Source organism: Hyperolius riggenbachi, chromosome 8, assembly GCF_040937935.1.
Source record: "Hyperolius riggenbachi isolate aHypRig1 chromosome 8, aHypRig1.pri, whole genome shotgun sequence".
NCBI lineage: Eukaryota > Metazoa > Chordata > Amphibia > Anura > Hyperoliidae > Hyperolius > Hyperolius riggenbachi.
The window spans coordinates 288,644,772-288,661,055 of record NC_090653.1 but is presented as its reverse complement, the minus strand read 5'-3'; the positions used below and the strand labels follow the sequence as shown (position 1 = coordinate 288,661,055).

The following is a 16,284-nucleotide window of genomic DNA, read 5'->3' as shown; positions in this document are numbered from 1 at the left end:
CTCTCACTTCAGTTGTCCTGTAAGTATAATAACAAGACCTTACAATATGCCAGAGCTTCCCCAGATCTCCAGAGTTTCCTCCCAGCCACCTGTCTGCTGCGATAATTCACTCTCTGCCTCTCACATGATCCGCAGATCTCTCCCTCCCTGCCCTGCACAGACCATGCTATTACACTGCCCCGCCCTCTGCCTGTCTCATTATCCGGCCCCACCCATGCCCCGCCCCTGCTGCTCTTCCTGGTCTCTCTGCTCTGAACTTTCTTGTGCTGTTTCCCTGTCTTGTGTTTGTTATCCGGCTGCCTGGCACGTGTCCTCTGTCCTCCTCCCCTTCTCCTCTCCCCAGCTGCCCCCCTGGTACCTGGCTGCCCCCCTGTGCTCTGACCTCCTGTAACCCCTTCCTGTCCTCTGACCTGAAACAATGTAACAAACTTTCCCCTTCTTACCTGTCTCACCTGTCTCCCCCCCCCCCCCATATTTCTGGCCCCACCCATTTCCCACTCCCACACCTTTCCCATCAGCTCTCCGCTGCTCTGATAACCGTTTAGCTTTCAGTTACATTGGGATTGGCATTTCGCCGCCAGGCTTCACGGTTGGTCTGTGGAGGTCGGGGGTCCCGCAATGGACCTGTGGTGGCTTTTCTGGTGCGCCATGGTCTTCCTCGCCCCGCTCATCCTGATGGAGATAAGCAGCACCTTCAAGTTCCACTTCAAGATTGTCTCCTACTGCATCATGTGCGTCATCCTGTCTGCGGCGGCGGTGCCCGTCTGCCTGCTGAAAAACGGCGGCCGAACGGTGGAAAATATGAAGTAAGGGCGCTTTAAATCAAATATCTTCCATTCCTGTGTCTAGCAGATAAGACAAACCTTTGTTTCTTCATTTTGAATTGGGTTAGGGAGGAGCGGAGCACCTATCATTATTTTGATTTATTTTTTGCTGTCTGTGTTCCTGATGGGGTTTTTCACACTTCCTGTTGCCAGTGAAGAAACAGGAAGTTATCAATAACATTTGCCCATAACATTTGCACTTCCTGTTGCTAGTGACATGACAGGAAATGAGTGACTGTCTATGGTCCTGTTAGAGATTTGCCTCACTATTTGTTGTCTGTCTTTCGCCCAGTTACAGAGATCTGCTTCACTTCCTGTTGCCTGCTTGTGGCCCTGTTACAGATATTTGCCTAACTTCCTGTTGTCTGTCTGTGACCCTGTTACAGAGATCTGCTTCACTTCCTGTTGTCTGTCTGTGACCCTGTTACAGAGATTTGCCTCACTTCCTGTTGTCAGCTTGTGACCCTGTTTACAGAGATTTGCCTCACTTCCTGTTGTCAGCTTGTGACCCTGTTACAGAGATTTGCCTCACTTCCTGTTGTCTGTCTGTGACCCTGTTACAGAGATTTGCCTCACTTCCTGCTGTCTGTCTGTGACCCTGTTACAGAGATCTGCTTCACTTCCCGTTGGCGGATAAAGGAAGTGGGTGAATCTGTCTGTGCCCCTGCTGAAAACAATCTCCTCACTTCCTATAGCTTGTGGCAAGACTGTTGGGAAGGAATCTTTCATGGGTTGCACAGACAGTAATAAACACCACTTTTTAGTAGGGTGGAAATAGAAGTTACAACAGCTATCAAGTTCTTATTACTGTCAAGGTTACTGTTGGAACTGTTGGAAATTGTTTCCTGTTAGCAGTGACAGCACAGAAGTGCGGGCACAACAGGGCCACAGTCAGCAGTAAAATTGCATGGCTCAGACCTTTCAATGCTCTCAGTTCGGAAGTAGCATGTTTTGTCTGGTGTTGTGCGTTTATCAGAACAATGACAGAAATACAGACAGTGGAGTTACAATCCAGCCTTCTTTCTGGGCTCTTATCTGGGAGAATGTCTTGGACTTCCTGCCCAGAAAGGAAGTGTGTAACTCTCTCCTGTAGCCTCATGGACAGCAGCAGATAAGAGTCAGGGGAAGGTGGAACTCCGCATGCCATGTCTTCCGGGACCACCAGACTTCATATTAGAATCATGGGGGGGGTCTCCAAAAGGAAGTGATTGAATCTTTCCTACGACCGGAGCACAGACAGCAGTAAAAACTCAAAACATGTTCTAAGCCAGGATAGGTTTGGTTCTTGATTTGAGGTTCTGAGAGGACCTGTCATTGTGGCTTCTGTCGCAGCCTGGCACATCTCTGGCATTGCCCTCTGCTGGCCTGCCTTGGGAACACTGCACTCCGGGATAACTGATATCACCAGATGGGAGCCTCAGGGGTGGCGGTGACTGCCGTCCTGACAGGTGCCCTTTACTTGGCTGCTTAAAGCCTACCTCCGGCCACTGAAATAGGATGGTGGAGCTTCCATGTGGTTCACACCCAGGAGCCTCTTATTTTATTACAAATATAACAAATAAAATTTCTTATATTTTACAATATGAATTATTAGTAAGTCAGTGTTTGCCTATCGTAAAAAATCTTTCCTGCTGGCTGATGCATTACTGTGGAAGGTTTGTGTGTTCCATAGTGAGCAAAAATAACCGCTAGTCTCCCAGAGTGCTCTGGGGCAAAAGGCTGCATGACCTTCTAGCCTTGGTTATGACATCACTGGGGGGGGGGGGGGGGGCTACATACCAATATACAGCAATGTATAGATACAGGATGTGCGCCAGATGCTGAAACCAGGAATATTACTGTAAAAGTGGGTATCCAGAATAGTGCGTTACATTCTTCTATATTTTGTTGCCGCGCCTCTCCAAATGTTTTCTCTCCTCAGCACTATGCAGGGCAGGGCCCTTGGGCCAGAGGGGCCCCGGGGAGCCCAACCCTCAAACACAGTATTAGCTCTCAATTGGTTCTGTGCTCATAATAATCACTTCTATAGATGCTTTGAATAGTGGTAATCAGTAACAAGCTGCTCCCCATCCCCTTCTTGCACCTCTGACACTGTAGTTGCCATTGGCAGGTTTTGGTGCACCGTATCAGTTGTAATGTACAGAGTGCTTGGGGGCCCCATTGTAAAACTTGCATCGGGGCGCACAGCTCCTTAGTTATGCCACTGGCACTACGATAGCTGTATATGAGCACACCCTTCTGAGACGAAGTGACATCAGGAGACCAGTGTGATGTTATGGCTAGAATTTTTGAGTGCGACAATGAGTATTGGGGGAGAGGAGGAGGAGGAGGGGTGGGGGGGGGGGGAGGGTTGAGCTCCTTATTAGAGTGTATACACACACACGTGCAATTTTGATTGGCCAATCACTACCCAAACATATTTTGAACACCTCCATGTACAGATTTTGAATACTATGAACAGATTTGTGCAGGTAAACTCTCATACTACAGGTGGTGGTAAATTAGGCTAATCATTTTGGACATGTGTGCGCACCCTTAGTTAGGGGGGGTTGGCTGCGGGTAATACAATGTGTACTCTAGCTTTGCGCACAATGTGAGAGTGGTATTATATTTTTTGCACCCTGAGATGGGGTGTGGGAGGGGGGTTATCTGAAAGTAATAAAAGGTGTACTTTAGCTTTGCACACAATGTTAGAGGTGTAATATTTTTTGCGCCTTTGGGGGGTAGGGGAGATGGCTGCGAGGAATAAGTCGTGCTTTGCACACGTCAGATATTTTTTTTTTTTTTTAGTTTGGGGTCTGCAAGTAATAAAAGATGTACTCTCCCTTTGCACACGATGTCAGAGGGGTATTATATTTTGTGCCCATAGTAGGGAAGGGGGGGGGGGAGGGGTTGGCTGCGAGGAATAAAAGGTGCACTTTAGCTCTGCGCACCATGTCAGTGCGGTATTATTTTCTGCACCCTTAGTTGGGGGTGGGGGTTGGCTGAAAGTAATACAAAGTGTAATCTAGCTTTGCGCACAGTGTCAGAATTGTATTATATTTTTTTTCTGTGTGGGAGGGGTGGGTTTTTGCCCCCCTAGTTGGGGGGGGGGGGGAGTGTTGGGGAGGGGTTGGCTGTGAGTAATTAGAGTTGTACTCTAGCTTTGCGCACAGTGTCAGAGTTGTATTACATTTTGCGCACCATGTCAGAGCGGTATTATTTTCTGCACCCTTAGTTGGGGGGGAGGGATTGGCTGACAGTAATACAAGGTGTACTCTAGCTTTGCGCACAGTGTCAGAGTTGTATTATATTTTGCGCAGTGCCCGCGTTGCATTCTGAGTTTCCTCCCGCGTGTCTGGCAGAGGCAGCGCGGCTGTATTTTCCTACACAGAACGTTCCTCTGCAGCGTCTCCAGCATGATTCATAGACTCTCCCTCGCTGGGTTATTTTCCGGTGTTGCTGCAAATCTCGCAGCGGCGTGAGTCAGGCGTCTGGCGCAGAGGACGGGAAACGTGTGAGATGCAGCTGAGGCTGCCGGGTGACTGATGAGGCTGAGCTCCAGGGAGACAGGCGGCGGGCGGCTACAGAGTGCCCGAGCCAGAGTGTGCAATCCAGATCTATCTATCTATCTACAGTGGGTTGCAAAAGTATTCGGCCCCCTTGAGGTTTTCCACATTTTGTCACATTACTGCCACAAACATGAATCAATTTTATTGGAATTCCACGTGAAAGACCAATACAAAGTGGTGTACACGTGAGAAGTGGATCGAAAATCATACATCATTCCAAACATTTTTTTACAAATAAATAACTGCAAAGTGGGGTGTGCGTAATTATTTGGCCCCCTGAGTCAATACTTTGTAGAACCACCTTTTGCTGCAATTACAGCTGCCAGTCTTTTAGGGTATGTCTCTACCAGCTTTGCACATCTAGAGACTGAAATCCTTGCCCATTCTTCTTTGCAAAACAGCTCCAGCTCAGTCAGATTAGATGGACAGCGTTTGTGAACAGCAGTTTTCAGATCTTGCCACAGATTCTAGATTGGATTTAGACTGGGCCATTCTAACACATGTTTTGTCTTAAACCATTCCATTGTTGCCCTGGCTTTATGTTTAGGGTCGTTGTCCTGCTGGAAGGTGAACCTCCGCCCCAGTCTCAAGTCTTTTGCAGTCTCCAAGAGGTTTTCTTCCAAGTTTGCCCTGTATTTGGCTCCATCCATCTTCCCATCAACTCTGACCAGCTTCCCTGTCCCTGCTGAAGAGATGCACCCCCAGAGCATGATGCTGCCACCAGGGCTGTGGAGTCGGTACAAAAATCTTCCGACTCCGACTCCTCAGTTTCTGAAACCACGGCTCCGACTCCGGGTACCCAAAATTTCTCAGACTCCGACTCCTCGACTCCGACTCCTTAGTCTAATACTTAGCAGGGCTATGGATTTCGTACAAAAATCATGCGACTCCGACTCCTGACTCCGACTCCTCAGTTTCTGAAACCACGACTCCGACTCTGGGTGCCCAAAATTGCCCCGACTCCTCGACTCCACAGCCCTGGCTGCCACCACCATATTTGACAGTGGGGATGGTGTGATCAGAGTGATTTGCAGTGTTAGTTTTCTGCCACACATAGCGTTTTGCATTTTGGCCAAAAAGTTCCATTTTGGTCTTATTTGACCAGAGCACCTTCTTCCACATGGTTGCTGTGTCCCCCACATGGCTTGTGGCGAACTGCAAACAGGATTTCTTATGCTTTTCTGTTAACCTCCCTGGCGGTAAGCCCGAACTGAGTTCGGGCTATGCCGCCTGGAGGCACCGCTCAGGCCCCGCTGGGCCGATTTGCATAATTTTTTTTTTGTTACACGCAGCTAGCACTTTGCTAGCTGCGTGTAACCTCCGATCGCCGCCGCTACCCGCCGATCCGCCGCTATACGCGTCGCCGCAGCCGCCCCCCCCCCCCCCAGACCCCGTGCGCTGCCTGGCCAATCAGTGCCAGGCAACGCCGTGGGGTGGATCGGATTCCCCTTTGACGTCATGACGTCGATGACGTCATCCCGCCCCGTCGCCATGGCGACGGGGGAAGCCCTCCAAGAGATCCCGTTCTTTGGGGGGATGCCGCTCAGCAGCGGCTATCATGTAGCGAGACATTGTCTCGCTACATGAAAAATAAAAAAAAAACGTATTTGCTGCCCCCTGGCGGATTTTAATAAACCGCCAGGGAGGTTAACAATGGCTTTCTTCTTGCCACTCTTCCATAAAGGCCAACTTTGTACAGTGCATGACTAATAGTTGTCCTATGGACAGAGTCTCCCACCTGAGCTGTAGATCTCTGCAGCTTGTCCAGAGTCACCATGGGCCTCTTGACTGCATTTCTGATCAGCGCTCTCCTTGTTCGGCCTGTGAGTTTAGGTGGACGGCCTTGTCATGGTAGGTTTACAGTTGTGCCATACTCCTTCCATTTCTGAATGATCGCTTGAACAGTGCTCCGTGGGATGTTCAAGGCTTTGGAAATCTTTTTGTAACCTAAGCCTGACTGCACTCAGATCAAAGGGGGTTGAATAATTACGCACACCCCACTTTGCAGTTATTTATTTGTAAAAAATGTTTGGAATCATGTATGATTGTCGTTCCACTCCTCACCTGTACACCACTTTGTGTTGGTCTTTTGCATGGAATTCCAATAAAATTGATTCATGTTTGTGGCAGTAATGTGACAAAATGTGGAAAACTTCAAGGGGGCCGAATACTTTTGCAAGCCACTGTATCTATCTATTTATCTAGCTATCTATCTAATACCCAAGCAGCTTGGGGTGACCGAAAACGACTAGGAAAAAAAGCCCTATCCCATAGAGCCATATCAATCCCTGCTATGCACTGATGAGGACCAACACTCCGAAACAGGCTGTCTGCATGTGGGGTTAATGTGGCTCTGTAACCTGTATAAGCTATACGCTTGCTACACACCAGCAGTTCTGGATTTGAGCCTGGCTTTAGGGGCATAAAGAGATCATTTGCATATTCAGTAGCTGTGCATTGTGGGAAGCCACAGTTGCTCACTTACCCTTTTTCCGTCCGCTCCACGCCGATTGCCGTGAACGTGGCGGCAGCCCCAGGACCACTCCACGCCGAATGCCGTGACGCACGCACACATACACACGTTATATTTTTTCCCAATTATGATAAAAATGATTGGAAACTCTGAGAAAATTGCTAGGTTACATAGGTAGGTGCCCCACAGCCTCCATCTCCTTTCTGTCCCAGCCGCCCGTCTCATTGGTAACAGCGCCTCCTGTGATGACATGCGGTCACGTCACCACAGGGGGTGCTGTTACCAACGTGACGGATGCTGGGGGACTAAGGAGATACCGCAGGGGATCGGCGGAAGGAAGGTAAGTTGTAACCTACTATGCCCGCTCCCCTGCCGCAGAGGGTTCGGGGCCTTCTTGAGGCGCAGGGCTTGAGGCGATTGCCCCACTTCCCCCCCCCCCCCCCCCCAAGGGCCACCTCTGTATATTGCCACCTTTACCGCAGCGCACCTGGTCAAGGACGTTCGATCAAGATTTTTCAGCATGTACAATCAATGCCTTCGACCGTTCAGAACCCTTCCCACTGAGGAGTGAGCTGACAGACTTTCAGAAGGTGTTTTCACGCCTCCTCCCCTCTGCTGTGTTACAGGAAGTACAGGTGGTGTACCTGGTGGTGTGAGCAGCTGTATATACACACCCTCTATTGCGCCATGTTTCACAATCCTCGCCATGATCTCCTATAACCCGGGCGAGGTTTCCAAACGTATGTTACCTAGAGGCACAGAATTTTTATGAAAGTTTGGCAAAAGTTCAATAGCTTATTACTGTTAAAAAAAAAAAAAAAAAAAAAAAAAAAAACTTTAATTTTTTATTTTTTATTTTTTTTTTCCTCCTAGTACTTTTTAAATTTCAGAGGGCTTCCAGACACCAATTTCTGCTTTTCAAGAATATAATAAAGGATGCATCCGAGCTGCAAAAAAAAAAACAAAAAAAAAAAAACGCAGCCGACATGTCCCTCACCGTAGCTCCGAGGTCCTGAGATCCCCTCCGTTGCAGATGCTGTACCTGCACAGAACGCTCCAAACCACGTGATCGCGAGCGGCGCATGCGCAATAGATGCCAACCTTACATTTGGTGGGACAGTGGCCGGGGGTCTGTTGCGGGTTTGGTCATCGCTATATTGCGTGCCGTTACCACAGCGTACCTGATCAGCTTAAGATTTTCCAGCATACTCAATCAATACATTTCACCGATTTCGGCCTGGAATCGGGTAGCTGATCAGGCGTACTTGTTGCGGCAACGACTTTTCATCCGAATTGACGATCGATTTGATGGTCAATCTGGCCGCTAAATCAGCCTATGCACCTAGAGAGTACACTCCCAGACAGAAAGCAGATCAACCATCTGATTTGGTTATTTTAATCGGAATCTGATGAAAATTGGTGCCGCCAAATGCAAGGCCGACCGACAGTACAATTTTGGACTGAAATTGGTTGCATTAATCTGTCGGACATGCTGTAAGATTTAGGGCCGACTTGCTTGATCAGGTGCATGGCAGTAATGGCGAGTGATATCGCCAGCGATCAGCAAAGCGATAAAGCAGTGTTACCCTGTGATGCGGTTCTCACTGCAGCGTTTAGATTTTAATGAGACTCTAACAAAAAAAGTTTCCCTGGAGGATACTCGCCTCGGCAGGGGGAAGCCTCAGGGTCCCAATGAGGCTCCCCCCTCCCCTGTAGCTGCAGGCAGTCCAGCTCTGGCTCCCCCGAAGCGTCCGGGAATCCTCCCCCGACAAGCCTGATAAGGGCTAATATATTTACCTTCCCTGGCTCCAGCGGGGGCGCTGTTGCGGCTGTCGGCACAGAGAGAGACGGAAATAGCCGGTCTCTGTCGGGTCCGCTCTACTATGCAGATACAGGAGACTTGCGCCTGGGCAGTAGAGCGGCCCGACAGCGATCGGCTATTTCCGCTTATCTCCGAGCGGAGAGCCGATCCTGCGCTGGTGCCGGGAAGGTAAATATTTACATCCCCGCTGTTCGGAGGGGCACAGCGAGACCGCCGTGGGACACAGGAAGCCTTGATAGGATCCGGAGGCTTCCCCCACCCAAGATGAGTACCCCCCCCCCCCCCCCCCCCAAGAGAACTTTTTTTTTTTTTTTTTTACAGGTTTTCTTTAGAGACCCCGTAACAAAAATTGCATCCTGTTTTTTATCATCCTACAAGTTCCAAAAGCTATTCTTATGTGTTCTGGCTCACTGCAGCACGTTCTACTATCACAGTCTCTGTAATAAATCAACTTATCTCTCTCTTGTCAGACTTGTCAGCCTGTGTCTGGAAGGCTGCCAAGTTCTTCAGTGTTGTGGTTCTGTGATGCATCTCCCCCCTCCAGACCCCTCTCTGCACACTGCCTGTGTGTTATCTAGATTAGGGCAGCTTCTCTCTTCTCTCTTATCTTTTACAAGCTGGATAAATCGTCCTCTGAGCTGGCTGGGCTTTCACATACTGAGGATTACAGACAAGGGCAAAGCTGTTTGCAAGAAGAAAAGAGCAGCCTGAAACTTCAGTGCATTAGAGATGCAGGGGGAAAGAAACACACAAATGATCTCTTGAGATTCAAAAGGAAGGGTGTATACAGCCTGCTTGTGTATGGATGTATTTTCTATGTGTGGACATACTGTACATCAACCTACTTCCTGTTTTGGTGGCCATTTTGTTTGTTTATAAACTTTTTAAAACTGTTTTTAACCACTTTGAATGCGTCAGGGAGCGGCAAAATTGTGACAGAGGGTAATAGGAGATGTCCCCTAACGCACTGGTATGTTTACTTTTGTGCGATTTTAACAATACAGATTCTCTTTAAGAAAATCAAACTTGCTGACTGTACCATTTTTACAGCGATACAGTGTAAAAACCCATATCCCTTTAAAAATTACTTTGCTAAATTGCAATCGCTAAGCGCTTAGTGATTGCGAATTTTAGAGTGAACTAGGCCTAACAGACAGCGTTTTTTTTTTTTTTTTTTGCTCGTGTGAGCGCAAGCTCCCGTCTAATCTCTCTCCTTGTGAAATGACGCCATATGGCATCGCTGAGGAACAGCAGAGCCACTCTGCAGTCGCCAATCGGCGTTAGGTGGTCGCAGAGTAGTTAAATTACTGCAGATTTAAAAAAAATAAAATAATAATAATTTGAAACAACCAATCAGAATTAAAATCGCAATCACAACCGCTGGCAAAAAGCATACTTTTTTTAAAATTGCTACCAAAAATCGCCAGAAACCGCTGATGAAATCTCTTACAAAACACAATTCAAAACTCTAGCGATAGCGATTTGCAACTTGTAGTAGTTTCCACTGGAAACTTTCCAGGCCTGAGTCCAACATCAGGAGATGGGGAGGACTATCCACTGTTGGACTAGTTTGCATGCAAATTTCTTTTGCATTGGGCCAATTAGTAAAAAAAATTTCAGTTACATAATGATGATTTATTGTAATAAGTGATGCATGATTGAAAATATCTATTGTTACAAATGGTGCTTCCGATAAAGCAAAGATAATGGTTATAAATTACTTTTAATAAATGATGGACTGCTGCTATTATAATAGGAATTTGTCAGGAAATGACTGAAGGCAGTTTAATCACCCTGTAACGGTGTAAACGTGGCATAAATATCGTTTGATTATTAAAGGCCTCAGTGAGGTGTAAAGAAAGATCTTCTGTATAACATACCACAGGCTTAGAAAACAGCCTCTACAATTTCCCGATGATCACATCAATGCAGGCCTGGGTCATATCAGGATACGATGGTGACTGAGGTTATGTATAAAACACAAACCTATAAAAGTGACCACACACCATACAACTTTGTACACTTTTTCTTTTTTTGTTTTCAATTCAAGAATTATAATCAGTTCTTTCTGACTGATTGTGACATTTGAAAATCTGACCAAATTTTACCCCAATTATGAAAAAAAAGAACTCAGTGATTGAAAACTAGAATAGAATATTGATTGGGTGTACAGTATATATTAAGAAATTGACAATCTACCACACACCATTCAACGTTCATAAAAATTGATGAGAAAAACCCACCACTCCCAGTTGTGATCTAATATAAAATCCAATCGGATTTCTTGTTTGAAAAAAAAAAAAAAAAGCTTTTGATTTTTCGGGAAATCCGATCTGCACCGAATTGCTGTAAAATCGGATCATTTTATTGTAGTGTGTGTGTGTGGCTCCCTTGAAGAGGAACTCCAGTGAAAATAATGTAATCAAAAAAGTGCTTCGTTTTTACAATAATTATGTATAAATGATTTAGTCAGTGTTTGCCTATTGTAAAATCTTTCCTCTCCCTGATTTACATTCTGACATTTATCACATGGTGACATTTTTACTGTTGGCAGGTGATGTAGCTGCTGCATGCTTTTTGGCAGTTGGAAACAGCTCTAAACTGCTATTTCCCACAATGCAGCAAGGTTCACAGACAGGAAACTGCCAGGAGTACCACGGTCCTCACAGTTTCTTGTGGGAGGGGCTTCACCACAATATCAGCCATACAGCGCCCCCTGATGGTCTGTTTGTGAAAAGGAATAGATTTCTCATGGGAAAGGGGGTATCAGCTACTGATTGGGATGAAGTTCAATTCTTGGTCGGAGTTTCGTTCCATGTGCTGCAATGAAATGGAATGAATACAAACTGATCCTATGCAGAGCAATAGGACTACATCAGTTTGTTTAGGATTGGTCTTTTTCAGTCCCATAAGTGCAAAGCCTCTTTGGGTCCCGCAGAACTCTTCTGTATCGGCCGGGCAAAGCACAAATTTCTCAGAATACCTTCAGCCGTCAATTCGAGTCTACCGCTGTTGTCCACTCAGGTCCTCAGCACGCTAGAGACGCCGGTATAGCGATCCCAGGGACCTAGCAGAAGCCTCAGGCTCCCATTGGTTTGCAGTAGACTAATGAAAATCTTCTCTGGTGCTCAAGGAGGGTTCCCATTTGTCTTTTGCAAACCAGTTATAGCCTGGATGGCGCTCTGGAATTGGTTTACCAACGTTTCTAGCATGCTGAGGGCTCACACGGCAGAGGAACTCCGCGCCCGGTACTGAGCAGGTGGCGACACGAGAGCGGCAGGGGAAACTGGATGAAAAACTGATGTCCAATGTAACAAACTGATCTGTTTAAAGCGGGCCCAAACCAAACTTTTTTTTTTAATTCAAAATATTTAGTTGCAGCACTCTGACACATACAAAGATAAATAAACACTCCTTCAAGCCTATGAGCATTTCAGTGCTTGCTTTTCACCCTTCTCTTCTTATAACTAGGGTTATACAGGCGGCAGCCATTACTTCTGAGCTTAGTAGGAGGTTTTAGATCATGGGTGTGTTTGTCATCAGCTACCCTCCCTCACAGGGGCGTGGTCTATGTGAAATCTCACACAAGCTGGGATCACCTCCCCTGTGACATCATCAGTAGCAGCCTGTTTTTTGTTTTTAATCTCCTCCACCAGTCTGCCGGATTCTGTCCCGGCAATATGAAAGGAAGGGAGGGGTTCCTCCAATAAATGTAAAATATTGTATATTTGTCATCATGCAGCTGAAAAAAAAGGCTGCTATTTATTATTATAAGTTAGAAAATAGATTTTATTTCTGAAAACTTGTATTTTTAATTTGGGTCCACTTTAAATGGATAACAAATCAGTTTTTTTTTTAATCTAGTACAGTGTGACTCTAGCCTGAGCCCCGGGACCCACTAGGAATTGCTGCAGATCTTTAAAGGATACCCAAAGCGAAAATACTGTCAACTAATGAAATAAACTATTGTATCTATCTTCCTTCTCCTAAAAATGACTTTTTAAGATACTCCACAGTTTTATTTTATGTGTAAATCTACTTTTTAAGTTTTAACAGTTTTATTGTTTTTGCTCAATGACACATTCATTGAAGTATGCCAGAGCTAAAATCTAAAAGACCCTTTTTATCTCTTTCCTGCTCTCGGAAGCCATTTTCTGCTAGGAAAGTGCTTTATAGTTGGTATTTCTTATCAGTGAGGGTCACACTGTAGTTACTTACTGTCTGAGTCAGGACTGAGTCAGCCACTTGCATACCTTATATTTAACTCTTTCAGGCAGAGAAAGAAAAAAAGGAACACAGCATAGTTATTTGTGTGCTAGGCACAGTACATACCCATGTCTATCTCATCATGTCACATGTCACCTCGGGTATCCTTTAACGTCGCCGCAGCGATTCCTAGGGCGATTGCGCGTGTTTCACCTGTAACTGTAAAGCAATTCCGATCTGTGTGTGTTTGTTTTTTTTTTTTTAAATAAATTGTATTATATTTTTCAGGTGTCCCAATGTCTGGCTTCTGTCTGTAGCCCCACCCCCTAAAGGAAGAAGTCATAGGTGATTCTTCTTGGACCAATCAGAGAAGCGCCTGTGACCTCTTCTGCTAGGGGGCGGGGTCACAGACAGAATCCAGACACCCGGTAAATATAAATAACTTTATTTACATTTACAAAGGCCCCCCCCCCCCCGTTGCTGCAAATTCGCTTTTCAGAGTGATTTTGCAGCGGGTCTATACTAAAAATTGAGGAAAAATGCACTGAAAATGCTGCATGTCTTGCGATTGCCCCTAATCACAATCGCCCTAGTGGGTCCAGCCCCATTTAGATACACTGGCAAAGCATTTTTGGAATCACCGGCGATCTCAAAGCGTTGCCAAAAACTCCCCAGTGGGTCCCAGCCCCAAAGCAGCATCTCCTGCTACGTGCGGGTGATCACGGCAGTCATGGCCTGGATCATATCAGGACACAGCGGTGGGTGCGGAGCATGGACATTGCACATTTCCACGCGGGATCGCATGCAGGCACATATATTTGTTTTTGTAAATAATGCGAACAGGATGGTTTCTCGCATCATAAAACCCAATCTGCTGTTCCTCATCACCGCTTTTATAAATGGCGTCTCGGGGCGTCAGAGGAAATGGTGACTTTTGCGTCAGTTATTACAGAACTCTGGTCTGTCTACAGAGAGGGATGGAAAAGGTCAGATCGCGGTCTGCGTTTCCAGATTTCAGTTCGCTATGCGAGGATCTGAGACGCCGGCCGGGAATTACTTCCTGCGCTGAGGGAACACATTGATCAGATGAAGAGACAACATTAGCAATTTAAATGCAGATCCTTGTTTACCATCGAATAAAACGAGAGCTTTGTCTGGGGAGACGGTGCTGAGCGCTCCGAATATCTGCAGACAGCCCACCGCCAGAAAATGCCTGCATTGTAAGGAAATACGCCATCCAAAACTGGAGGCTGCGTGTGATTGGCTGACAGCAACGTCTACTGCATCTTCCAGCAGCACAGAGTATGTCAGGAGAGGAAGGAGCAGAGTCCTCCAGCAGCACAGAGTATATCAGGAGAGAAGAGTTAGAGGGAGGAGCAGAGCCCTCCAGCAGCACAGAGTATATCAGGAGAGGAGAGTTAGAGGAAGGAGCAGAGTCCTCCAGCAGCACAGAGTATATCAGGAGAGGAGAGTTAGATAGAGGAAGGAGCAGAGTCCTCCAGCAGCACAGAGTATATCAGGAGAGGAGAGTTAGAGGAAGGAGCACCGTCCTCCAGCAGCACAGAGTATATCAGGAGAGGAGAGTTAGAGGAAGGGGCAGAGTCCTCCAGCAGCACAGAGTATATCAGGAGAGGAGGGTAAGAAAGAGGGAGGAGTAGAGTCCCCCAGCAGCACAGAGTATATCAGGAGAGGAGAGGTAGAGGAAGGAGCAGAGTCCTCCAGCAGCACAGAGTATATCAGGAGAGGAGAGTTAGAGGAAGGAGCAAAGTCCTCCAGCAGCACAGAGTATATCAGGAGAGGAGAGTTAGAGGGAGGAGCAAAGTCCTCCAGCAGCACAGAGTATATCAGGAGAATAGAGTTAGATAGAGGAAGGAGCAGAGTCTTCCAGCAGCACAGAGTATATCTGGAGAGGAGAGTTAGAGGAAGGAGCAGAGTCCTCCAGCAGCACAGAGTATATCAGGAGAGGAGAGTTAGAGGAAGGAGCAGAGTCCTCCAGCAGCACAGAGTATATCAGGAGAGGAGAGTTAGAGGAAGGAGCAGAGGCCTCCAGCAGCACAGAGTATATCAGGAGAGGAGAGTTAGATAGAGGAAGGAGCAGAGTCCTCCAGCAGCACAGAGTATATCAGGAGAGTTAGAGGAAAGAGCAGAGTCCACCAGCAGCACAGAGTATATCAGGAGAGTTAGAGGAAAGAGCAGAGTCCACCAGCAGCACAGAGTATATCAGGAGAGGAGAGGAAGGAGCAGAGTCCTCCAGCAGCACAGAGTATATCAGGAGAGTTAGAGGAAAGAGCAGAGTCCTCCAGCAGCACAGAGTATATCAGGAGAGTTAGAGGAAAGAGCAGAGTCCACCAGCAGCACAGAGTATATCAAGAGAGGAGAGGAAGGAGCAGAGTCCTCCAGCAGCACAGAGTATATCAGGAGAAGAGAGGGAGGAGCAGAGTCCTCCAGCAGGATAGTGTATATCAGGAGAGGAGAGTTAGATAGAGGAAGGAGCAGAGTCCTCCAGCAGCACAGAGTATATCAGGAGAGGAGAGTTAGAGGAAGGAGCAGAGTCCTCCAGCAGCACAGAGTATATTTGTTTAGTAGCAGAATCTGGGAATTTCTATCATTTTTCCGGAGTTATTGCAGCATGTATAGCAGTGCAGACACACCTTGCAGTATAAGGAATGTAAACCTTGTGACCCCAATGAAAGAAATGCTGAAAATCTGGCCCTTGTGTCACACTGTTTGCGATTGTTGTGTCTGTCACATTCCTGGCCCGGGATGTCAGTGTGTGACAGTGGTGTCCGTGGTTCAATGCAAGTTAAGCGGTGACAGGAAACCTGAAGATTGGAAGTGCTGTTACAGTATAAGGGTCAGTGCACACCAAAAACCGCTAGTGTAATCACAACGCTCAGCGCTTTTTGAAGTGACTTTTCAGAGCGATTCTAGGCATGTGCCTAGCGATTTTCTGATCATGTCTAGCAATTTATTTATTTATTTATTTTTTATATATATTTTTTTGGAGGGGGGCGTTTTGGTGTAGCGTGTTTTTTTTTTTTTTTTTTTTTTTTTTTTTTTTGTTACAGTAGAGCTGGATCTGGACAGCTTCTGTTACAAAAAACACTTGGAGAATCGCTCTGATCTAGCGTTTTTTCTGAGCAATTTTCCACTTTCCTATACTTAACATTGAGGCTGAATCGCCACAGAAATGCTGCAGGACCGGCGTTTGCGTTTGGGAAAAAATCACATCGCTCTGGTGTGATCCATTCCATTCAAATACAATAGCCAAGCGCTTTTCAGAGCTCTTGCGCTCAGAAGCGCTCTTGGTGTGCACCAGTCCTGAATTCTGAAGTTGCGTCTGTAGTTTGGTTTTCATTTTTCCTTTGTCTGACAGACTTTTTTTCAGTATGGTCTGAGGTAGGTTGT

At 46.6% G+C, this 16,284-nt stretch overlaps 1 protein-coding gene across 1 annotated transcript in view; it reads left to right on the top strand.

Annotated features, from left to right (window-relative positions):
- Nucleotides 1–245: 245 nt before the first annotated feature.
- The window catches only part of AGPAT2 (1-acylglycerol-3-phosphate O-acyltransferase 2), an 83,906-nt gene continuing 67,867 nt past the window's right edge, over nucleotides 246–16,284 (top strand). The window contains exon 1 of the mRNA XM_068249942.1: nucleotides 246–806. Within this exon, the coding sequence (XP_068106043.1) occupies nucleotides 619–806 (188 nt within the window). The 5' untranslated portion in view covers nucleotides 246–618. The remainder of the gene's footprint in view (nucleotides 807–16,284) is intronic.